This window comes from Stegostoma tigrinum, chromosome 28 (assembly GCF_030684315.1).
Source record: "Stegostoma tigrinum isolate sSteTig4 chromosome 28, sSteTig4.hap1, whole genome shotgun sequence".
In the NCBI taxonomy this organism is placed as follows: Eukaryota; Metazoa; Chordata; class Chondrichthyes; order Orectolobiformes; family Stegostomatidae; genus Stegostoma; species Stegostoma tigrinum.
Genome location: NC_081381.1, coordinates 44,948,167 through 44,974,730, shown reverse-complemented (window position 1 = coordinate 44,974,730; position 26,564 = coordinate 44,948,167). Strand labels below are relative to the sequence as shown.

The 26,564-nt window shown below is 43.6% G+C and overlaps 1 protein-coding gene across 10 annotated transcripts in view; it reads right to left on the bottom strand.

The window, feature by feature from the left end:
* Nucleotides 1-26,041, bottom strand: part of hspg2 (heparan sulfate proteoglycan 2) — a 486,508-nt gene extending 460,467 nt beyond the window's left edge. For all 10 annotated transcript variants that reach the window (XM_059655629.1, XM_059655631.1, XM_059655630.1 and 7 more), the window contains exon 1: nucleotides 25,763-26,041. In XM_059655629.1, the coding sequence (XP_059511612.1) occupies nucleotides 25,763-25,831 (69 nt within the window). In that variant the 5' untranslated portion in view covers nucleotides 25,832-26,041. The remainder of the gene's footprint in view (nucleotides 1-25,762) is intronic.
* Nucleotides 26,042-26,564: the final 523 nt, after the last annotated feature.

Sequence of the window (26,564 nt, the reverse complement as noted above, 5' to 3'; positions counted from 1 at the left end):
TGAAGCCAGAGATACTTCAATTGTCCAAATACTTGGGAAAAGCAGCTTCTCTGAAAACTGAATAAATGCAAAAGAAAAACAACACCTAAAAAAACCCCACTGAACTAACTAACTTAGAGCGCACAGTGTGAAGAACCAAGTGGAGGAGAAACATGAGGAGACACTGAATTAGTGACTGCTTCTAGTTTATAGCTACAATAAAGGGGTTGATTGGGCGGCTGGTTCACAATGCAGAGTAGAGTCATCTGTCCAGACTCCACATTGAGGACAGAATTAAATTCAATGGCCACATCAACTCACTTTCAAAGCTGCCAGTGGCCAGTTACACTGAGTGAGAGAATACACACGCCCATCACATACAAAGCGGTCCACAGAAAAATAAACGTGTCAGATAGAGAGGACTATCTGCAACGAACAGGTAGGTACGCTTGCCACCTTGCACGGTTTATCCAGCAGGAACTAAAATCTGTTACACTGCCACATCAACACCAACTAGAAGGGAAAAAAAATACGAAAGCACTGGAGAAACTTGGCAGGTCTGGCAACATCTGCAAAGAGAGAAACAGAGCTAACAGTTCAAGTCTAATATGATTCTTCTTGGGAGAACTAATTTGCTTTTTACATATGGAGAGCCTTGGATACACCAACAGCTAACATCACTCATGAAACCACTGAACAGATGGAGATCTGCTACAGGTTCCAGTTCGCACTGCATACAGAGTAACTGCTATCTTGCCGGCAACAAGTAGCAGATTGTGGGCACTCAGTTCCCTTGAGAGGTCTGCCTCACTCCGAGTGTCTGTTATCAGTGCCCATCACTAACGTTCATAAATCTTTCTCCTTGTCACTTACGTTACACTGTGAGATTCTCATCTAGTCTCATGTGCCTGATTATTGCTGTAGTGTTGGTTACACTGCCTTCCCAATTCCACATCCCAACCCTTCTGGCTGCTTTACTTTTCTGCTCTCAAGTAGCCACCCCAGGCCTGACTTGGGCATAGGTGGCTCACTTGAAATGCAGATGTGATCAGTCAATGAAAAATGAGCAACACACTTCTCCACTGATCATATGATCTCAATACTTGTATTTGTAAGATTTGTGTATATGAACCCTAGCCTTTTTGTGTGCTTGTTAGGAAGAAACAACTTAAGATCACCAGTGCTATAAGACTGTACCAAACAGGAATTCACAGGAGGGGGACGGAAAGACACTGGTACACAAATCCGGGGAAACAGAAATTTTACGATTTACACAGCTCCAAATATTTGTATCCTGGGCCTTGCACATTAATTCTCACCATACCTCCACAATCTGTTTGATTTGGAAGCCACTAACTGCTGCTAGCACCCTCTGAGTGAACTGCAGGCTAACAGCCAATGAGATCTACTCTGAAACATTACAAGGGGCCAAGTACATTAAGCAGTCAGTTTCAATTGTTGACCAACACTGTGTCCGCCTCACCTACCTGCTACCACACCCTAGTCATGACACAGTCTACTGATGAAAGTTAATAGGGTCACACAGACCCACACTAATAGCCTGCTTTTAAACCATATACAGTTGCAACTCCACCCTCTTTGCAATCAGGAGAGATCAAAGCAAATTTCTCAAACTGAATTTTTACCAACCAAGGCCAGATATTTTCTCGCTATCTGCCCTCTGCACTGCCCTAAGTAAACATCACTATCAAATTCCTTCTGAAGTGGGCCAATGTTTGTGGAATTCATGGAATTTATGGCCCAGGAATCTACACAGAATGTGAAATAAACATGACATTTTGAGCAGAAGCTGAAATTGCAGAAACTCAGCACTTCTGGCAGCATCTGTAGAGAGAAAGCAGAGTTAATATATCAAGTCCAGTGACTCTTCTTCAGAACTGATCACAGCTTGGAAAACATGGTTGATGTGCTGAGGACTGGGAATGGAGTTTTGGGAAAGGGATAAGCAAACTGATGGAGATGGAGCCCAATGGGAGAGAAAGATGGACAAAGGGATGGATAATGATAAGCCGGGGGATAGAAGAGCTGATAACGGGGTCAACATATTTCTGATGAAGGGGCCTGACCTGAAACATCGACTTTCCTGTTCCTCTGATGCTGCCTGACCTGCTGTGCTCCTCCAGCTCCAGTGTTGTCTCTGACTCCAGCATCTGCAGTTCTTTGCTATCCCCAAGCTGATAATGGGACTACGAGTAGGTGAAAATGGGTTCGCTGTGCTAAAATCAGCCCATGTGATGACAGCACCAAGGACGTGGGGGTGGGTAAAGAACAGAGCGGAAGGTGTTCAGGTTCTAACGTGACTAAACTCCATGTACAGCTCTGTCGACTGCAGAGTTCCTAAGTGGAAAATAATGTATTGTTCTTCAAGCTTGTGCTGAGCTTCACTGGAGCAGGCTTGATATGTGCAAATAAAGCAACAGGCAACCAGAAGCTCTTGGTCATTTTTTCAGGTAACTGTTCTGCAAAGGTGCTAATAGAGTCTGCGCTTAGTCTCCCCAAAGTAGAGACCACAGCGTGAGAGCAAATACGGCAATCTAGATTCAACGAAGTGCAGATAAATTGCTGCGTTAGCCGAAAGATGTGATTGGGACCCTGGATAGCAAAGGGGGGTGGGAGTAGGACAGGAAGTAAACCGACAGGCATTACTCTTTCTGTGATTGCATGGGAAGGTGCTGTGGGGGATGTGGGAAGTGTTTGAAAGCTGAGAGAAAAAAATAGACCAGGTGTCCGAGAGAAAATGATCCTTGCAGATATCTGTCAAACGATGGGAGGGAAACGTGTGTCTGGCAGTGGCATTCACTGGAAGTGACCGAAATGACGGCCAACAATCCCTTGGATGCAGATGTTGGTGGGATGATAAGTGAGGGCCAGGGGACTGTATTGAAGGGATGAGTGTGTAAGTGCAGGAAGTGAGTCAGACACGGGTGAGGGCCCTGTCAACCACAATAGTGGGGAGTCCTCATTTGAGGAAAAAGGTGAACAAAAGAGAAAGTATACGGTTAATAGCAGGACTCTGAACAGCATTGATGTACAGAAGGATCTTGGGGTTCAAGTCCACGGCTCCCTGAAAGTGGCCATGCAAGCAAATAGGGTGGTAAAGACAGCATGTGACATGCTTGCCTTTATTGGTCGAGGAATTAAGTATTTTTTTCCTTTATTCCTTAATGGGATGGGGGCGTTGCTGGCCAGGCACCATTTATTACCTGTCCCTAATTGCCCAGAAGGCAGTTCAGAGTCAACCACATTGCTGTGGGTCTGGAGTCACATGTGGGCCAGACCAGGTAAGGATGGCAGTTTTGCTCCCTAAAGAACATGAGTGAACTAGATGGGTTTTTCCAACAATTAACTATGGATTCATGGTCATCATTAGATTCTTAATTCCAGGTATTTTTATTGAATTCAAATTTCACCATCTGCCATGGTGGGATTTGAACCTGGAGTTCCCAGAACAATATCTGGGTCTTTGGATTAACAGTCCAACGATAATACCACTAGGCCTTCACCTCTCCCTTGTTTGTTCATGAATCAGAATGTGATGTCACAGCTTTCTAAAACTTTATTAGGCTACATTTAGAGTACCATATTCAATTCTCGTTGCCACATTACAGGAAGGAGACCTGAAGGGCAAGTTTTTTTTTACGCAGAGAGTGGCAGGAGTCCGAAACACACTGCCAGGGGTGGTGGTGGAGGCAGATGCTACAGGCGCACTTAAGGGACTTTTAGATCAGCATATTCATGTGCTAGGAATGGAGGTATATGGACCAACGGCAGGCATAACATCACAAGGCTGAAGGTACAAAGCAGAGGATGATAAGAGCATGCACAGGGTTTACTAGCTGCAGGGTGGCAGCACATGTACAACTTGCAGGCAACGTTGGTCGCTGTTCAAATGCTCTTGATGCAAATATGTGTGGATTATGCAAGCAACTGTAACAAATTGTCAGATGGCACGGTGGCTCAATGGTTAGTACTATTACCTCACAGCCCCAGGGACCCAGATTCAATCCCACCCTCGGGCGACTGTCTGTGTGGAGTTTGCATGTTCTCCCTGTGTCTGAGTGGGTTAGCTGTGGTATCCTCCGACGGTCCAAAGATGTGCAGGCTAGGTGGAATGACCTTGCTAAAATTGTCGATAGAGTTCAGGGATAAGTGGGTAATATGGTGATGGGTACGTCAGCTTTTGTGCTCCTGAGATGCTGCTGGGCCTGCTGTGTTAATCCAGCCTCACATTTTATTATCTTAATATGGTGGTGGGTCTGGGTGGGATGCTCTGAGGGTCAGTGTGGACTTGTTGGGCTGAAGGGCCTGTTTCCCAACCATAGGGATTCTATGATGTAAATCCTGTAGAAGGCTGGAACATAGCCCACTTTAACAATCAGAGGATTGAGACAAGCAACAGCTAGACCCGTTCATCTAGCACATTCAGCAGCATGTTGCAGACTGAGCTTCAGGAGGAAATGTAAATGCTTCAAGACAAGGAACTATCTACAATGTAATGTTAATTTAAAACTCTTGTGTATTCTACACACTGATGATATTGTGCCTATTGCCACATGATCAATGTTAACAGTTGCAGCACATGTTGCAAAGCTGTGGATCTGTCCAAAGCTCAAAGCTAATGCATCATCTGATTTTGGCTTTACAAAGTAATGCACCAATCCCGCATGTTTCATTCTTTATAGCTGACAATAAACAGATGGTTCCTACACTACTCAATGTCACAGCACTCACTACTGACTTTACCTACGGCAAACTCTCTTTTAAGTGCAGTTGTATGCACCAGAACCCCTCAACACAGCAAGGTTCAACAAAAGACCTTTTATTATAGATTCTTTCCATAAACACAACGTAGCTCACTGCTTATAGAAAATTCAGGGGTACAGATGAGGAGCTGGAAAATGCAATTGGACTCGATAACTCTTGAGTTAGCAATGAAGTAATGGGTCAAATGGTCTCTTTCTTTGCCACAAATCTTTACATGTTTCTTACCATTACAAAGGAAGGGTATACTCTGATTTTCCACAGGAATGGGAGTGTGAATACAAATTAAGGACATCGGTGAAAAAAAATACAAGTTGTTGAAGCTTTTTATTTTGCACTCCTGGACAATACCGAATTTCAAAACGCGCACGTTTATAAAAGAAGCTGGAGGAGGGGTAAAGAAATCAATAGATCCCCCTTCCCTTCTCCAGGGCTGCTCCTCAGCCTTTCAAGTATTAATTAGACAATCAATCAGGGAGGTAGATCCCCACCCACTCCCCACAAAACCTCAACCACCACTGTCCTCTCCTGAAGCAGAAATTGCTGCAATTGTTTGAAATGTGTTATTGTGTTTGTGTTGCTGATGACTGTGAGGTGGAAAGAGTCAGCAACATATCAGAAATACTGAAGTTCTGTACTGCCAAGCAAGTGTTTATAAGGGTAACGTGTAACAACTGCATCAAATATCTCATCCAGCTTTGTTCAGCACAAGATGTTATCATGACTTTGCAGAATTCCTGCTTCTACAGATGTTTAACTCACAACATGCACAAGCAGCACTAATGGGAAAGAGATTCCAGCTGGACTTGCTTCAATCATTTATGACCCTACCTTTGATAGCTCACACAAAGGAATGGAGTATGCCTGTAAATACATATACCTGTATAGACAGAGATTTGTTTTGCGTGTCTCAAATATTACATTAAATCGCAAATGAACTGCTATAGAACATGTACACAGATAATAAGAAGCAACAAAATCTACCAGGGTGTATCAGCACTGCATAAATACAGATATGCCTACTTCTTGGTGTTAATACAGCTGTTTCTTCTTCTGTGCGACAGTCTGCTCTCAGAAGAGTGTAAAACTCCTTTGGCATTATTTTGAAGAGCAGCAGGTAACTATCATTGTGATAACACTTTGAAATAATATGAAGAACTGTGGATGCTGGAAATCTGAAATAAAAACAAAGTGCTGCAGAAATCTAGCAGGTCTGGCAGCATCTGTCAAGAGTGAAAGAGGAAGAATATTTTGAGTCCATTGACCCTTCTTCAGGACTTCAACTAACAAAGAACTTTGTCTAGTTCACTAACATCATTTCAGGAAGGAAATCTGCCAACCTTACCTGGGCTGGCCTACGTGTGATTTCCAGACCCACAGCAATGTGTGATTAACTCTCAAAGTGCCCTCAGAAATGAGCTAGCAAGCCACTCTGTTCAAGGCCAATTCCTTGGACAAGGAATGCTAGCCTTGGCATCAATATCTAGGTCCAACTGAAGAGTAAATAAAATATCAACACAGTTCCCACCTTCACTCTCGGGTCTGAGGATTATGAAGTCTGGCTCATCAGCGCACAACCAGGAGGAGCTATCATTTAGTGTTTGCGTATCTTCCACATCACGGCCATAATCTCATCAGGACTCCCAGCACATGGGTCCTCTGCAAAAGGGTGAGCTGAACTCCAGGAATGAAGAATACTCCATCCATGAGACTTTTCATGTTAGTGATCAAGCAATTATTGCTGACTCATTCAGTATGACCACTAACTATTTGACTGAGGCATTCAATTTAATGACAACTAGCAGCTCCACACTGTTGCTAAAGGAGTTACTGAAATCAGTTCACCAACTAAATGATTTGACATATTAATTAATATCAGTCATAATGATACAGTAATCTGTTACCACCCACAACCTTTGTTTCCAGCAGTCAATCCGGTTGTTTTAGAAGGGCACAAGTTTCTTTCATACAGCTGCCAGGACAATATTTATTATACTGTTAATTCTTCATCTGTGTCAGCCTGTTAAGGCGTTCCACAAAAACACGCTTTCAGTGCCTTGACATAATCTCTCATTCTTTGACTTCAGATCAATTCTTTGTCTAAGGATGCTTCTGTGAAGCACCTTAGGACATTTTACAAAGTTAAAAATGCACCATATATTGTGGCACATCAGAAATAAATATAAAATGCAAGGTGATGTCAATCGTTCAGAGTTGGAGTCAGAGAAAGGATTGAGACACATGAAAATCATCACACATATGCTCACCTCACTTTTGAGGACAAAGACTAAGATCAAAATAATGATTTCTTCCAAACTTAAAAAAGAGATCACAATGATTTCTCTATGTGAATTCTTGCACTATTTTTAATACCCCTCCATCAAAGTGTTGGGTAAATGGCTAGAGTGGCAACAGTAATATAATTGTTTAATTAGTAAAAAGGAAGCAGACATGGATCAAGTGGCACTCCAATGCTGAGACCTTTACAAATAGTGCAAATAACTGTGGCTTGTCATTTAGTTGTACTTAGTCTGTTTTAGCTTGGCTGTAACTTTTAGCGTCAGCTCCTGCTTCCTCCAGCATGTGTGACATTCCAAGCAACCTTATCTTCTCTGTATTGACATAGGTTTTTTTTAAAAAGACTATACTTCTATGGGATTTACTCCCCATTTCGACTCAAAACAAATCCTTAAACAGGTAATAAAAGGACAGTCTGATGATCTTGATGCATTGTAAACAAAACATAAGTGGGGCAGAGGCAGAACAAACTACTACAGCAGGCAAACTTGAGAGTTTGAGAGGCGAGTTTTGGAATTCATGTCTAAAGTAAACATCCAACATTCCACTGCTTCATATTAGCCAGTTCCAACTCACATTTATTACCAAAGTGTCATTTGAAATCAACAGGCCATGATTGAGAGGCACGTCCTTTATGTGTTTTGAGACACAAATTAAGCAGAATAAAGGATTGCACACGTGTACTTCCTAGACTAACAGAGCAAGGTAATCACATCTGAAATATAACTGGAAACCTTTGGAGCTTCCAACGTACAGATATTTTAAAAGTGTCAGCTGTGGTTCAGCTGTTAAGACTCTTGCCCGTGAACTACAAGGTTCCAGGTTCAAAAACCAAGAGTGACAATACACAGAAGTAATAGAGTGATCACTGCGCTTCTGGAGAGGCCACTTTTCCAATGAAACATCAAGCCAACACCTCAGATGTCTGCTACAATGGAAGTAAATGAATTTGTGTCATTATTTTGAAGAGAAGCAAGAAGTGCCCTCCTGGTCAACATTTCATCGTTAATAAGATAGCAGGAATTGCAGATGCTGGAGAATCTGAGGTAACAAGGTGTAGAGCTGGATGAACACAGCAAGCCAAGCAGCAGAAGAACAGGAAGGCTGACGTTTCGGGCCTAGACCCTTCTTCAGAAATGAAGAAGGGTTTAGGCCTGAAATGTCAGCCTTCCTGCTCCTCCAATGCTGCTTGGCCTGCTGTGTTCATCCTGTTCTACGCCTTGTCATTTCATTGTTAATGGTCTCTTCAAGGATCATACACCTACTCAGTAGCTCAAGTTTCTGCCACGGCGTCCACGTGGGCAGAACATCTCACAGGATAGTGGGATTCGGTGGACAGAACTTATTTCCTTTCTTTCCTCCTGTGCTGCCAATCCACCTCATCATTGAGACATTGTAACTCAGCACATGATACAACTGTTCCATCAGCTGTATCATTCTGAAGGTTCTCTCAGTTTTTAATATCAATGTAGCTTTGCTTCACAAAGTGCTTTAGAAAGTACTTGGCATATTTTCTTTGCTCTCTCTCCCCTTGCAAAGTTGTGGATTTGAGCATTAGGAACACAGGACCTGGCAACAAGCATTCAAATATTGGCTTGTCCATGGAAGGATTTTTAGCTGAAGACTTCCGGAGGATATGACAGTCAAACCAAGATCACAAGGGATTTAACACGGTACTAGTTGAGGGAGGGGGGGGGGGGGGGCTGTAGATGTATTAGTTATTGCGTTCCCTACACAACGTAACCACACTTCACAAACAGAAACTACTTCACTGACTGCAAAATGCTTTCAGATCATGCAGACTGAAAAGCATTAAAGAAATGTTTTTTTCTCTAATATGTAAACCCATGTATCATGAATTTGACCAGCACAGGGATCCCACATTGATTTACAGTGGGGTCATTTGTTCTTTGGTGATACTAATTGGCCATGGAGAGTGAGAAATAAAGAGGTTACTCAAGCAAGGCAAAACAGTAACCACCTCCAGGCAGTCAATAACCAAACAAAACAACAGACAAACTGATCAGTAGTAAATCTGTGGGTGGCGGAAAGGCATGCATCATTTTCATCAGGGAATTTATTTGCACAGCCTGTTCCTAGATCCGCAAACAGAAATATGACCCACAAGCTTCAAGGTAAAGACAGACCCCTTACACGGAAAGATTTAATATATCTGTTGTTATTATAGCAAGAGAATACTTGTGTTGGCCTATCACATGGCAGAAAAAAAACATAAAAAAGATCATTTATTGTTCTGTGTAAACGTTGTGCACTTCTGCCTGTCATATTTTCCCTGAAGGTGCTGAACGATCCAGGCAGAATCGAGCATCTCCTGTTAAAAAGTTAAATAGTAAAACATCTCACTAATAGGAAATAGACACTGCACCCCACAGGAGGACCAAATCCTTCATACCAATAATCCTTTTGTATTCATACTTTATTAGGAGAGTGAAGTGACCAGAGAACCTTTGTGCTGCTCTCTCATTAGAGACAGAAACAGATGGGGAGAATCACCATGCCTCAGGCGAGGGTCACAATCTTCATGGTGACCTCAGCCGGTGAAGAAATTGAACCCATGCCATTGGCATCGTTCTGCATTATAAACCAGCCATCCAGCCAACTGAATTAACCAACCCCCAACAGTCGAACAGGTTCAACTGGATGTGTACTTTGCAGCAATGAGATTTTACTCTTTCACTCCTCCGCAATTTCTTACTCAACAATATGCCACTCAGTCAAATTAATCAAATAAATTGATTTCTTGAATTTGCAAGGGAGCATGACATGAAGGAATTGGGTAACTCGGGAAAGATTCCAGTTGCATTTGAATTTTCATTGACAAACATCTTATTAACACATTCAACAACAGAAGGCAAGACAAAGAAAACGAAGAAACCTGCAGCATAGAAGCTGCGTGGTCAAAACGAGCAGCATGGCCTCAAGCAGTTCGAGGGCAGGGTCCAACGGAAAAGAACAGCTCCATATTTTGTGCTGAAATCGTACTGCCAATAATTTTGAAGAAACTTAATTTAGTCAAATTTCTAATTGAAAGCATTTCTTTCTATAACCTTCAAAATAACAACACACACAAAGGTTTCAGAAATCTGGCAGTGTTTATCAGCAAGTATCATGGTTACTCCCAGAAAAATTCAAACACTCAGATCTTCTTTGGTCAGGCCTTTATTCATGATTCGCCCTTCAGCAATCACTAACACATTCATTCCTACATTTGTTTTGTCTATTCCAATTTATCAATTGCCATAAATTAATTTACACTGGATTGACAGACTTCAGAAACTAGGTATATATCCTGTAGCTCCTTGTCATGTTTTCCTCCTTCTTGAGCTTTTTCCAAGATTTGTGCAAATTCCTCCCTCTTTCATAGACAGACACTTGAATCGGCTTTTCCTTAATGTTTTCACTGGTCTCCTCTTAATGCATTCACCGTATACGGTCCAGACACTGATATTATGGAGGGTTCCCAGTCATGAGAGGGACTATGTAGAGAAAACTAGGCCATTCAGTCCCAGAGCACGTTCTATCGCTCCATCAGGTCAAGGCTGATCGGTATCCACAGCCCCATTGACACACCTCGGTTATGTGACCCTCAAAATTGTTTGTGCTCAGTGAGGGAGCAATGGCTGGCAAATTCAGACAGTATACCTATCAGCTAGAAAATAACTCAGCAGTGGATCAGGCACCAAGAGCAGGCTATTCTACTTTTCATTACACAGCTGGCACAAAGCAGAGTTTTGGAAAAATCATATCTTTAACTGGACCACCGGGATGTTTCACAGTTCAAGTGGTCATACTGCAGAAACTGCGGCACACCCACGATCAGACTGCTGTGAATTTCTGTCTCAAACTCCCAACCCCAGAGAATCAATAATTTAACTTGTTGCTCTTGTCCCTCTCCTTCCCCAGCACAGATCATATTTCAGTTTACAGAGAACATCATCAACCTATTATCCAAACTCAGGCAAGAAGTCTAGTGAGCTAGATGTTTAGGTGTGGTCAAATCTGTCTCACCTTCACCTCCCATCAAGGACTGAAAACATGAATCTCACCTTACCACACTACAAACTAACACTGACCAACCCTCACAACATGTCAACAACTGAAGGAATGATCTAATGTTTTTAACTAAACCAACCAATGCTTTCTGTCATGTCTGAGCTCAATGTTGTGATATCCTAAACTATTGACAGACATCTCACATTCACACAACCTGATTAAAGATAAATCACTAGCAATGCATCAAGTGGAAGGCACCATTACAAAATCCAGTGGAAACTACAAACAGTCAATCAAAGCACGTCTCTGCCTTCCGAGAGTTGGTTGGACACGTTCTAGTCTATCTGGTCAAGTAACACCTTATTGGCTGAGACCAACTGTTCAGGTTCATGTTAACTCCTGCTGATTAACTATCATTTAACTAAGAGTCCTCCATCACTGATCCACAGCAGCAGCAATATATACTGTCCACACGACATACTTCAGCAATTCACCAACCTCCCTTCAACAGCACCCTCTAAACCCTTACCAACTTGAAGGACAGGGGAACATGGGAACACCACCGCCATCTGCAAGCTCAACTCCAAACTGCAGACCATCCTGGTGTATTGTCATTCCTTCAGTGTTGATGGGTCAAAACCCTGGAGGTTCCACCTTAATGTCACTGTAGATGTGCCTACAGCGCATAGACTGCGGCAGTTCAAGGCAGCTCACTACCACCTTCTCAAAGGCAATTATGGATAGACAAAAAAATTGCTGGCAAAGCCAACAATACCTGTGAATGAGAAAAAATTCAAAATTTCTCTTGTCCTGTTTTAAATCTCATACACTGAATGCCCTATTCAAGGTCCCTTGTTTTAAACTGACCAACAGCTTTTTCTTTCTTTATTCATTCACAGGATGTGGGCATCACTGGCCAGGCAGCATTTATTACCCGTCCCTAATTACCCAGAGGGCAGTTCAGAGTCAACCACACTGTTGTGGGTCTGGAGTCACATGTACACCAGACCAGATGGGGATGGCAGTTTCCTTCCCTAGAGGACATTAGTGAACCAGATGGGCTTTTTTGACAATCAACAATGGATTCATGGTCATCAATAGACTCTTAATTTCCAGATATTTTATTGAATTTGAGCAACTGGTGCTGAGTAGGTCTTGGTCATGACAGTGATGTCCGTCAGTTATCATGTAAATGCCGAGTCAGGGATCAATATTTCGCTACGGTGAATAAAAGTAGCAATTTCTTCTGCACGTGGCTTAATGGGTGCAGAGTACTGGAACATAATGAGTGTTTATCGCAAACAAAAACTAAATTGCTGAATAAGCTTGGCAGGCCTGGAAACAACTGTGGAGAGAAATCAGAGTCAACGTTTCGGGTCCAGTGGCCATTCCTCAGAACCCTGAGGCAATGTTTACCAACCTCATGCTGTCAACGATTTTACCATAGCAGACATCCTATCACCAGTGCAACTCACTATATTGTGTTGTATGTGCGCCTTTGAGAGCAGCATCAGACCTTGTAACCTGAACCTTGGATTTCCCCCTTCCCCCTCCCCCACAGAGCTGTGAGAATGCCAGGTACTGACAGGAGATAAGGTTCTCAGCTGCTCCATTGAGAATAGATTATTTATAAATATTGACCGAAAACAAATCCTACAAAACAAAAACAGTGAACTAGGCCATGTCCACACAAGTTCTGACAGACTACTCAGAGGCAGTCACATACCGGTGAGGCAGTCTGCATTCTCAGCTGGGAAATAAATGGTTACGTTAAGGCCTCAGGGACTTAGGAAGGGCACAGACAGAAACTATGCAGCACATTCCAGTGAACAGTATCCCACTCGCAGAAACTGAGCAGCATCCTACATGTTATAATATACTATATATATTGTATATTACCATCCTGGAATAGGCCGGTTGCCTCGTGATGCACTGTTGGACAGGACAGGCTGTATCCACCAACATTTAAAAATGTAAGAGGCAATTTAATTGAAACATATTACATCTTTGGGGGTGCGGAGTGTTTGACCAAGGGGTTGTGCAAGGATGTTTTCCCTTGTGGGAGAACTAGAGGTCACAGTTTAAAAATGAGGGGCATTACTTTAACAAAAGTACGAAAAATTTTCTCCGAAGGTTAAACGTCTTTAGAACTCTCTCTCGAAAAGGCACTGGAAGCAGAGCTTTTTAATATTTTTAAAGTAAAAACAAGTAGATACTTCATAGAATCCCTACAGTGTGGAAGCAGGCCATTTGGCCTATCGATCCTACACCGATCTTCCAAAAAGCATCCTATCCAGGCCCACCTGCCTACCCCATCTCTATAGCCCAACATTTCCCACAGCTAACCCACCTAGCCTGCACATTCCTGGACACTAGAGGGCAATTTAGCATGGTCAATCCACTTAATCTGCACATCTGTGGGCTGTGGGAGTAAACCAGAGGAAAACCTCACAGACATGGAGAATGTACAAACTCCTCACTGACGGATACCCAAGGGTGCTAAGAGAATGGCAGGATTTGAGGTTAGAATCATGTCAGCCATGACCTTATTGAATGGCCTACACCTGCTATTGTTCGTATTATATGTATAGGCCATTATGAGAAACAGATTTTTAAAATTTATTCTTCTATGTTATGTGGGCATCGTTGCCAATACTAGCATTTATTGCAAATTCATAGTTGCCCTTGAACTGCTCAACCATTTCACAGAGCAAGTTAAGAGTCAACCACACCAGTATGGGTCTGTAGTCACATGCATGCTAAATGAAGTTGGGATGGCAGATTTCCTCTCTTAGTTTTATAGTAAAGGAAACAGTGAACCTGAGACATGAAGACAGGTTACTGTCACTTCTGAAAGATAACACTCCCAAAAGCAGTAGTGCACCCCCATAAATTTTAATTACATGCTCAAACCTCTGAAATCTGCCTCAAGATGAGAGTTCTGCCATCAAGCCTATTTCATCTACAATGTTTATTCCCATATCTGTAGCTTCATCATATCTCACTGCAGTCAAAGCGATTCCCAACAGTTATATTCTGTAAATTACGCTGTTGCTCCTGAGATTGAATCGCAGTATAACAACAATTATGCTTCAAAGTTTGCCACAGGTGTTTCATACTCAGACAGTTAAATATTGGAATTTCCACCTTTACATCTGTTGAGATATGAAATGGCCCCTGTATATTTTATTATATTTTGTTGGGGCTTTTTTTAAAATAAAAAATGTCTCTTAATCCCAATGCAATCATGAATAATATGCAGGTAGCTGTACCCTTTGGTGCTGAATTCTCTGAAGACATCACTTGCCTTTCCTTATACAAACCTAACGGTTGTCATGGTAACAAAGCTTTACATCCCCATTCTGATCTTACATTTTCTGTACACATATACAGTCACAGCATATCCTGACATCAAAATGAGCCCCTTTTCACTGTTGATTCCTCCACCATGACGCTTCATTTCATCTTGTTATCTCATTGTGCATCGTAAAATGGTGTAGCAGGGGGAAGTCAATTTAGAATCCACATCCCTTAAAGTTGTCATTCTCCATTCGCCAGTTTCCAATTTTCAGGAAACTCACACAGCAAAACTATACCTGTCAGAGATGCTCGACTTTCTGATTATGCTCTCTGCCGATTTCAGCCAAGGCAGCAGGAACAAAGAGGAGACAGTGGCCTCTTTCAGTCATTGAGTGCCCCTCCCACGATCCTAAATATACAAACACTAGCTCAACGGCAGCACAAATTAGAAGGTCATGGGTTCAAGTGCTGCTCCAGAGCCTCGAGCACATCATCTAGCCTGACGCTCCAGTGCAACACTGAGCGAGTGCTGTGCGGAGAAGCTGTTAAACCACTTGCCTTCTCAGATGGTTATGGAGGAAGATCCCATGGCAAATTCAAAGAGGATCAAGGGAGTTCTCCCAGATAAACTTATTCCTCAACCGATACCACCAAAAAAGTTATCCTGGCAGTAACTCAGCTGTTTGTTTTTGTTGTGACCACACTGGCTCAGAAACTCTTACAGGAGCTCTGAGGATATGAAAGACACTACGAAAATGCAACTTCTTTTGCCACTAAATCTGAAACATTGACTGGACCAGTTTTAAACATCCTGAACAAGTCACACTGCCAGGTCATTTCTGGATGATTCAAAAGACAAGTGAGTGCGTTAGAACAAGGCAGGAAGTTCGGGAATCACAACAGCCACTAAGGTCAGGTAGAGAGAGACACTGATAGAGACAGGCAAGTGTTTAATAACATGGCCTTGACATGGTAACAAATGACAGGAAAAACAGAGTAAAAACAGAAGTGGAAGAGGAAAATGGAATGTGTACAAACACAGAGACATAAGACTAAGTGAGATTTGAAGAAACCCAGAGATGAAGATGACGACAATGGCCCCTTTTAAAGCTATGATGACAATGACCAAACTTCATTTCCACACTTGAATAGTTTCAAAGAGTTACAAGTTAAATAACAAAAGATTACTACATTCTGACTAGACCATGGTAAGTCAGTTTGCCTTCTTTTCTCTACCCTCTTTGTAGCATCAAGGAAATCCTCACCATTGCAGTTCTGACAGCAGGTAGTGGGCCCAGATTCATTTTGCAACAACTCAACAATCACCGTCTACCACACAACACAATAACCACGATATATCATTATCCAATCCAATAAATTGCTTTGGGAACGATTGTTCTGCAGCCGAGTGAACCTAAATTTCACCTATAAGAGGGAAATTGAAACCATTATCTGTGCCACTGCTGTCTCCAACACGCAATTACTTGCAAGAGATCAGAAAACACAGGCAACTTAAGCAGCGAAGTGTTCACTCAGTGCAACAAATTCATTCATTTCACAAAGATGAAAACACAATCTAGCAGCAGGAAATGCAAGACACACCACAACTTGGAAATGCAAACCAACCCATGACCACACTGTCAACGCTGCACCCAAGCACCAAATTTGCTTCCACTCAGCAGGGACAATAAACACATGTTAGCCACTAAGAGATGCAAACAAAGAATCAAGGACAAATTTCCTGTCAGAGAGAATAGGGAGAATGTGGAAGTCGCTACATAGAACAGATGTGTCAAACAGTCTGTTTATACAGGCATAATAAGGATTTATAACACAAAGCTCATTGCCATTATCTTGCCCAGACATGTTATACCTTCCAATAGGTACAAGTTTAATTGTGGATCATCCAAAGCTTTCAACAAATCCTTATTTCAGAGTACTCCCCACTTTACTTAGGGTTTTGCAGCACATCTGCATTTTATTGATCAGTCTGCCGATCCCTGCCTTATCCCATGACTGATTAATTAATTACAGTACTTCATTTAATTTCAAGCCACATTTAGGATCACACATTTTGCTGTCAAAAGGTAAAATCAGATTATAGAGAATTGTTATCCTAAACAGTCAGAGTGTACAGTAAAAGTCCTAAAGTCACTATCAAAAAAAGATGAGCGGGACAGGGCCGGGGTGTACGGCAGGGTCAGGGCGCGGGACAGGGCCGGGGTGTACGGCAGGGTCAGGGCGCGGGACAGGGCCGGGGTGTACGGCAGGGTCAGGGCGCGGGACAGGGCCGGGGTGTACGGCAGCGTCAGGGCGCGGGACAGGGCCGGGGTGTACGGCAGCGTCAGGGCGCGGGACAGGGCCGGGGTGTACGGCAGCGTCAGGGCGCGGGACAGGGCCGGGGTGTACGGCAGCGTCAGGGCGCGGGACAGGGCCGGGGTGTACGGCAGCGTCAGGGCGCGGGACAGGGCCGGGGTGTACGGCAGCGTCAGGGCGCGGGACAGGGCCGGGGTGTACGGCAGCGTCAGGGCGCGGGACAGGGCCGGGGTGTACGGCAGCGTCAGGGCGCGGGACAGGGCCGGGGTGTACGGCAGCGTCAGGGCGCGGGACAGGGCCGGGGTGTACGGCAGCGTCAGGGCGCGGGACAGTGCCGGGGTGTACGGCAGCGTCAGGGCGCGGGACAGTGCTAGGGTACGTTGCAGTGTCAAGAAATGTGGCAGAGCTGAGGTTCCTCGACTGTCCCTTGACACTCGGAGTTTGGAGGTGATGACAGCCCTGATGAGTTGGACATGACATCACCACCAGAAAACTCCTCACCAAGCCACATACAATTTGCTTCGGAGCGGTATCAACTTTATCAGTGGGTCAAAATCCTGGGCTTCTTTTTGTAACATCACTGCAGCGGTCCATACTCAGCACGGACAGCAGCAATACAGCTTCCTGTTTTCATGAAAAGGACAATTAGAGGCGAGCAACAAATGCTGGCCTTGCCAATGATACTCATGCCATGAATGGATTAAAAATAACTTTGTACAACACACTAACCCTTTCAATTTCACAAGACCAGAATTTGTCACTTTCTTTGCCTTCAATTTGAACCCAACATCAATTACATCACACTTGTTTAATCAACTCTCCCCTAAAATTAATTTAATAAAAGGGAGCTTCCAAAATGTAATACGTTCCAACTTTATAACAGCCCCAGGGCAAAGTAAGCACTTATTCTGATGTCTGTAAATTTGCTGCACAATTGCAGACGATACTCTGCGGCACAAAGGCTTAATTTAAGTCTGAACACGTCTGGCCAGGTGACAGAATCCTTGACTTCTGTTTCCCGAACCCTTCCCTATCATGTTTCTTTAGGCATTACAGCTTTCCTTTCAGGCAAACCCTATCCTTCCTCTGATCTCAATGCTATGGAATGCCTGGGACATAGTGCCTGGGTTTGTGCACTGGGGCCAAGGACACAGCAGCTCTCACCCGCACGGTGGTGAATAGTGACAGAACAGCAACACATAACCAAAAAAGCTGAACTTTCTCCCATGGCCAAAAATGAATAAAATGTAAAGCAAGAGGGCCAAGAGTTGGCAGAGGAGGGTGGGGAGGTTGGAGAGATGCCTGATCCTACTCAGCCAGATGAAGTAATAAGCAATGCAGTTGGGTATCATTATTATCAATGTTAGAAACATTCTGGATTCATCAAAACACGACAATCAAATTTACCGAAATATACAGAAGGCATCATTAGAACTGACGAACAATTAGCTGAACACAAATCTGAAGCAAACTTAAATACCAAGCATGTAATTTTCCTTGAAATCATTCACTAATGTCATGCTATAATTAGCTTCCATTGTTGAGCTGCAGCTACAGATATAAAACAAAAATTACAAACATTTAATTTCTGTAAACAATAAAACATTTCAAGGTATCGTTTGGCAAGAGAATCAAAGCAATGTGATATGGCTGGGGGGGGACAGAGAATAGATAATCTAATACGTTGCACTGTTACAATCTGGTAAAAAAATACAGTACAAGCACACCCGATGGGCTGAATGGCATCCTTCTCTATTCTGTAAACTAACAACAATTCCCAATTAAACACAAGACTATACAGAGACAATCTCTTTACACAGACTTGCAATGTAAGTACCATAAAGACAACATTCCCCTCGTATATGTCTCCTGCAGAGCCACAGCGAACACAGTACACTCCCAAAAGAAGCTCAGTTAAAAGACCAGCTATAATGTTTCCAAGGTGTTGTCAGCCTATTTGTAGTTTGATGATTCTGCTTCTAATAAAAATACTTATGCTGCTTATGATGCAACCTTCATAACAGCTTAATGATCTCCTGGAACTCAATGGTATTGGGGTAAAGCTATTTGCTCACTTCCAACAATCTAATCTCTAACCTCCGTCCAAACGTTTAAGAAATACAGATTTAGTAGGAGTTTCAATGAAAGCAGTATTCAGTATTCCCTTACAGAAAACCCAGCAAATTACAGACAAGCAACTTGTACCTAAGGCCTCTTCTAATCCCTGCTTCAACACCCAGGCTTGAATACGAGCAGTGACCCAGTGACTTAATTTCATGGACTTTGAGTGTTGCCGAACAATTTTAAAACAGGCAAGATGACTTTCAATAAAATTTAAACAAAACTTGGCAGTTAACTGGCAATCATCACTGCCACCATAAGTGAAGGAATGGAGGTTGCTACCAATCAAAACTCTCCTCTGACGCAGTATAGATTTTGGTGTTCCCCTTAAGTTGGTATTCTTACGAATTGTTCTGATGAGTGCAAAACAAAATGCTTCAACAAGATGCATCTTTTCATCAACAATATTCTAGATCTATATGACTAAATGGATATTCATGGACTGTGCAACAGGTCTAAAGGGCTTCACCTTTTTTGTTTGCAAAATGTACTTAAAATGTGACCCATACCATACTGCACTAAAGCATTTAGAGACAGCAAGAACTTCAGATGCTGGAGTGAGAGTCAATACAGCGTGCAGCCGGCAGAATACAGCAGATCAGGCAGTGTCAGAGGAACAGGAAAGTCAACATTTTGGGCCTAGACCTTTCATCAGGATTGTGGAGGGGGCAGGGAGCTGGGAAATAAATAGAGGAGGGGTAGGGCTGACGGATGGTAGGTGAGTAGGCAATAGGCAGATACAGTAAGGATAGTGGGGACAGGTCATTGGGAAGGGTGGGGTGAATAGGTGGGGAAGAAGATGGGAAGGTTGTGTCAGGTCAAGGAGGTGCGGATAAGAGGAAGGGATGGAAATGGAATGAGGCAGGGGGAGATTTTGAAACTGGTGATTTCTACGTTAAGACCATCAGGCCGTAGGCGGACCAAGGTGGAATATGAGGTGTTGTTCCTCCAGTTTACGTGTACCATCATTATGGCACTGGAGGAGGGCCAGGATGGACACGGATAATGTTGTTGCTCCCGATGAGGTCTTCTTTTCATCAGCGAGCCCAAACCTAGACTTGACGACCAATTTATGGAGCACCTGTGCTCTGTACACTATAACCAACACCACCTTCCAGTTGTTAACTATTTTAACTCCATCCCACCCAACCCCACATGTCCGTCCTCATCCCATGTTCAACCCTCCCTCTCATCCCCGCCTCCCTCACCTGACACTACCTGTCCATCTTCTCTCCCACCCAACCATCCCACTGACCAATCCCCAATACTTCCACCTGTCGCAATCCCACCCACCTTGCTCTGGCGGCAGACCACACAAGATTAGCCACCAAACTCTCAAAATATTTCCTCAGCATTAATTTAAACCCAGCCTAGCACACTCTACCTGAAGTCTGGCAACTTTTCTAATTTCTAATCCTTGGCTGGCTCCATTTACAGTGTTAAATCCACAGGGATTGGAGGCAAAGACAGGTACAATGTCGGGCTCTTTCCCAAATTAACTATGTTTTGTGACCTCGCATTATGAAAATAAGTACAAGATTTTGAATTTTATAACCACAGATAACTTGGAAAAAATTTGTGTTTTACTGCTATATCAATACGGGCTTTCTCTTGACTAAAACAAGTCAGTTTTCAGTGTGACTCATGCGTGTGTTGTTTCCCTTTGTTTGCTAGAGGAATTAAGTGTGATCCTGGTATCCGCAGAGTATACTACCCTGAAATCTGCTACTGCATACTCCCTGCAAATACAGCCCTGTTCCAGTTCAGTCCATGTCAAGGTTTGCCAACATAAGTGGATATCATTCGCAAGGGAAGCAGTATCCAGAGATAGCACCAATCTTCAGAGGAACAACTTCCCCATCCCAGTCAGGGGTATATGTAGTAGATATTTGAAAGTGACAGCATTTCTGCCACGATGTAGCTGGACGGTGAAAACAAGCTGGAGGGGTTGAATAGCTCACACTCTTTCTCAGCACGTCTTCAAGGTGCATGCACCAACTGGCCCACAATCACCAGAAGATTTGCACAGTGAAATTAGCCTTTCTAAAAAGGCTGCAACTAAGGAAGAAGGATCCAGTTGCTGTAACTTCCAAAAGAACATCCTGCATCACAGTATCAAAGACCTGCTGAGATGATACTATTGGTTCTCTTCCTCCATCTCATGAAACTGGACATGCTCAGGCTCTGAGTTACCACCAGGCTCACAGAATTGTTACAGTGCATGGGAGACCGCTTGATTCATTGCTTCTGCACTGGCTCCCCGGATGTGTATCTCAGCTAGCGCTAATCCCCCTGTTGTCCTCTCATTACTCTGTACATTCTTCTTTTCCAGAGGGCTGTCAAATTCCCTTGTGAATTTCTCAACTGAATCTGTCTCCACCACACTCTCAGGCAGCGCACTTCTGACCCTAAATACTCACCGATAGGAAGGGTCACTGGGCCTGAAACATTAGCTCTGATTTCTCTCCAAAGATGCTGGCACACCCACTGAGCTTTTCTAGCAATTACTGTTTTGTTTCTGATTCCCAGCATCCACAGTTCTTTCAGTTCCTAAATACTCACTTTCTGAAAGAGGTTTTCCTCACCTAATATACGAACAAATACTGCAGACGTTAGGATCTGAAGGGAAAACCAACAAAACGCTGGAGATCACAGCGGGTCTGGGAGAATCTATGGAGAGAGAAAGACAGAGGGGGAGGGGGAGCGGGAGGGAGAGCGAGAGACAGACAGACAGACAGAGAAAGATGTTGAGTCTAGATGACTCTTCATCTTATGTTTGTTTCCTTTTGCCTCTTGCTTGAAATCTCTTCTCTCATGAGTGGGAACAGTTTTTTCCCTTCCATTCTGCCGACTCTTCATGATTTTGCTTACCTCAATCAAATCTCCTCTCCATCTTCCCTTCTCAAGAAAAATAGCCCCAACTTCTTCAATCTATCTTCATAACTGAAGTTCCTCATCTATGGAACAATTCTTGTCAATCTTGTCTGCACTCCCTCCAAAGCCTTCACATCTAGCATAAAGTATGTACTCCAGAACTACACTCAACACTCCAAGTGAGAATGAACTAGTGTCTTAAACAAGTTCAGCATCACTCCTTGTTTGCATACTCTGTGCCCACATAAAATGAAATCCAGAAGATGGCACAGTGGCTCAGTGGTTAGTACTGATGCTTCACAGTGCCAGGGACCCAGGTTCAATTCCAGTCTTGGGCAACCATCTGTGTGGAGTTTGCACATTCTCCCAGTGTCTGCGTGGATTTTCTCTGGATGCTCCAGCAGCCTACACAGTCAAAAGATGTGCAGGTTAGGTGGATTGGCTGTGCTAAATTGTCCCATAGTGTCCAGGGAGGTGTAGGCTCAGCGCATTAGCCATGATACAGGGATACAGTAGGAGACTGGGTGGAATGCTCTTCAGAGGGTCAGTGCAGACTCAATGGGCCGAATGACCTGCTTCCACATTGTAGGGATTCTATGAGGATATGGCATTGGTATGCTTTATTAACTATGCTCTCAGCCTGTCCTAGCACATTTAGTGATTAATACACATGTACATTCAGGTCTTCTACTGCTGCACTGCTTTTATGAGTTATATCCTTTATTTTATAACGTCTCTCCATGCTGTTCCTACCAAAATGAACGAGTGCACACTTCTCCACAATTGCAGATAACGTTCAACGCCTCATTGTTTAAGAGGCAAAGTGAGGCATCAAATGTTCAAAGCATGTTCAATCCTGTCCTCACTTCACGACCCTGCGTACATACTTTCAAGTGGACTCACTTGCTGCAATTCTCCTCTCCCCCTTCCCGACACCCTGTCTCCAGCCGAAGGCATTGGAAAGCTTCGCTGAAGCCAGTTGACACAATACAGGCCAAGAGTCAAATCACAAGCATGTGTGCCAGCTGTAAAGCAGAACACCAGACAAAGCAGAGCAATTAAACCACGAGAGCACCTCAAGGCACTGTTTCTGAAAGAAACAATACATGGTGCATGATGCAAGTTGAAGATAATGACATTCTTGTCATTCTTCAACTTAATTAACATACACACAAGTCTGTTACTTTGTCATTTAATTTTCATCACTTTCTTGGTTTTTTTTTCCTCTGCTCTCTGTCTCTTATTACATTTCATTTCAAATCAGACCAGTGTGGGCTCTGCATTACAATGAAAAATTGACAATGTCACTGCAATTATCCATCCCAACTATCCCCTTCTGTAAGATCATCCTGTCACTGAGGTAGAGATGTCTAACCATAGCGTCTGTTCTTCATCCCTGTGCTTACTGACCAACCACGACTCCGTGTTGACCAATGCCTTCATTTTTTAATTTTTATCCTCATTTTCAACCGCCTGCACCTCCCAAGACCTTTATCTCTTCCTGTTTTGTAACATTCTCCAACTCGACAACCTCAAGTTCTACTCCCATTCTGGCCACCAGATATGTTCACACTTTCCAGAGTTGGATTATGGGGAAAATTCTGCGGAGAATGTTCCAGCAGTCTGGTTAGGCCTAACATGAGGAAGCACCCTTTATACTGAGGTCTGTGTGAAATTAACGTGTTATTTTGGAGGTACACAAGGTTCCAAAGGTAGAAGTTAAGTGCTTAAGAGACAGAGGTTACCCGGGGTTTGAAGTTCAGCATCTGAGAGGATAAATTCACAAATGACCTAGTTCACTGCAAGAGTAGCCAGAGGCAGGAGGCAAGCAGAGGCATTCAACTGGCATCAGGCTTTCCAACAATGAGCCAGGGGAAAGCTTCGACTTGTCAATGATGTTGGGTTACGATTCAAACCGAAGAGCTGATTAGAGGTTAAGAGGTGCGTTGGGAAATCATGCCGATCACCACCAGTGGTTGGGTCAAATCTGATCTCATCCCTTGGATCGTATCACCAAGAGAAAGATCAGACTGAGGCAACTGCTGGAGATGTTGAATGTGCGTGAGCGTGTGATTAAAAAAAATACATAATCAGGCAGATGATTTGGCTGCCCAGATGGTAAAGGAGGGGTCAAGCATCTGCTGGAGAAGGATCAACCACGGAGACTGTAGCAAAAAGGTCATAGTGGAAGGGTGGAGGTGACAGAGCACCATGACTTGTTCCAGATTTCAGTTAGGGCTCTTACATTATCGTATAAAGAGCAGAAAAGCAGACTGGAGAGATTTTATCTGATTGCCTTTTATATTCAAATTGACAGGCTACAAACTCCATTCCACATTCACTGGATGCAGTGATCCATGCTAGATGCACCAGTGCACTGGTATAAGTCACACGCCTGCACAGTAACAGAATGTCAAATCTTATAGGAGAATATACCACAAAAGTACATATACAGGGAGGCGCCTCAGTACCATCTTCTCGAGGGCACTTGGGGTGGGTAATAAACCCAGCAGTATCCAGATCCAGTGAAAGAATAAACAAAGAGAATGGCCCACTTCCAACAACGACAGGAGTAAGGAAGTACATGCAGATCAGACCTGTCACTGGTCTCACTTGCATTTGCTTGTTACTGAAGCCAATAATGAAGAGGTGTAGGGGGTGTGTTGTGTAATGAACATCTAGCTCCACTGCAGTCAGAATCCCTTCACTCCATATCACATTGACGCTGAATGTGAGGCGATGACAGCAGCCTCAAATCCAGTCCAACCCACCCAACTACTAGACTCAAGATCACTGCTCAATCCCCAATCACTCCTCCACCTCAAAAGGTCACAGGCACGAAGACAGAGCCTTTACTCCACCCGCTGAGACCATGCACCTAAACAAAGAGCAGGGTTCAAATCTAAAACCCTCGTGACCTGAAAGACTGATAGTTTACCAGCTGCAGAGTTAACCTGCATACTGGTTTCACACGCCTCTCCTAAATTACTTCTTAAGGGTTTCTGAAGCCTTGGTCACATAATAAAGGAGCAGTATACCAGAGCTGCGACTCTGCCAGGAGCTGATTTGACAGAATTCACACTATTTCCAGAAATCGTCCTGAGTTTTAAACACTCTTCACAAAGCTTCAATTCACACCATCAGAGCAACCCACAACTTTTCACATTTCCAAGACGTGACCTATAACATGTCCTGTGGTAGGCTAGTATCTGCTCCAACATTGCAGTGGGGACAGCAGAATTTATGAAAGCCCGACATTACAATTCAGCTAGAAGTACAAAACCAGATAAAGCAAAAAAGATTCTTAAGCAGGCTTCTAAAGTTTTAGCCCATCTTTCTCTAATGCCGGTGATTCCGTGCTCCTGGATCATAATGTACCCTAGCTGGAATGGGAAAGGAGGTGAAGCTAGATATCAGGGTGTCATTTAATCCATAACCTTTAGATTAAGACCAGTATAAAGAGTACTGTGACTTCAGGGAGTCCCTGAGAGCCCAGAAAGAAGTATGCATCAAGCTGAACATACTTTACAATCCAAATTCACCACTTGATTTGATTTCTAGTATCTTGCAGTTTAAACACTTGTCTAAAATTTATTTTTGCTTTTTTATTATTACAATCATCTTCTCAAGCTCAAGCTTATTTATGCAAGAATAACACGGGACCAGCAGATAGCTGGTCAGACTGATTTGGAGGAAACTAAGAATAGGTTTCAAGCCATGGCAACAGTTCCAGACTGGATAAAATTAGCCTTTGCTACCAGTATTTTCTTTTTGCTCTCTTTCGTACAAATACACCCAAGGATCTGGAGCCAACTCAGAAAAGGTGCAAGCTTAGAGAATTTCCCCAAAGTGCTTCCGTCGACCTTGTCCATCCCAGCTCGAGCTCCGAGAGTTCGTCCAAACTTCCCCAAGAGTTTCTGAAAATTTCAGCTGGACTCCTGGTTTGAGGAAAGTCGCCCTCCCGCGCCACGTAAACTCCGTTCAAAATCTACCGAGAAACGCAAGAAAACGCGAAGGAAAAGTTTTTTTTGGTGGGATGGGGGGCGGTGGACGGTAGTGTGGAAACAGTTGTACTCACAGAAACAGAGAAGACAAGAACTTGGGTGAGGAGCCGCCAGTGAAGCAGCGACACTTTCCTCCGGCCCATTTCCCCTCTTCACGGATCTTTTCTGCCCCCTTTTCCCTCTCACCCCCACCACAATTTCTTTTTTTTAAAATCTCCCCCCGGTGATCGGCTGCCGGGGCTGGGAGGAGAAAGTCAGTCAAAATCCTTGAGTGGGGCCGCTCCCTGCTCTGTCCGAGGAGGACAGCCCAACTTTTCCTTTGCGCACAAAGTTCGCTCACTGCCTGAGCTCGGAGCCTCTGCCCAAAGCTCTCACTAAAACTCTCCCTGGATTTCCCCCAGGAGCGGATCCACTCCCTTCCACACTCTCTGGACTGGACTTTCAGGAGCTGGAGCTCACAGATTCCACACAGGGGGATGAGGCGGCTCTTCAGCCCCTCCGTTCTTCATTACCTGCATCAATACCACTTTCCCACACCCTTCCCTTATCTCATTAATGCCATTATCTGATACTGTTATTAGACTTGTCCTATACCTGCGCCATCTCTGTGGATGTAACGGTACATTCCGCATTCTGTTCTATTATCCTGGTGTACTTCCGTAAGGTAAGATTTGTCTGGTTAGCGTGCAAAACAATAGCTTTCACTGTATCCCAGTACACGTGAAAATAATTGTTTTTTTTATTCATTCATGAGAGCTGGCCAGCATTTATTTTCCATCCCAGAGGGCTGTCAAGAGTCAAAAACACTGCTGTGGGTCGGGAGTCACATGTAAGGATGGCAGATTTCCTTCTGTGAACAACATTGTTCAACCTGAG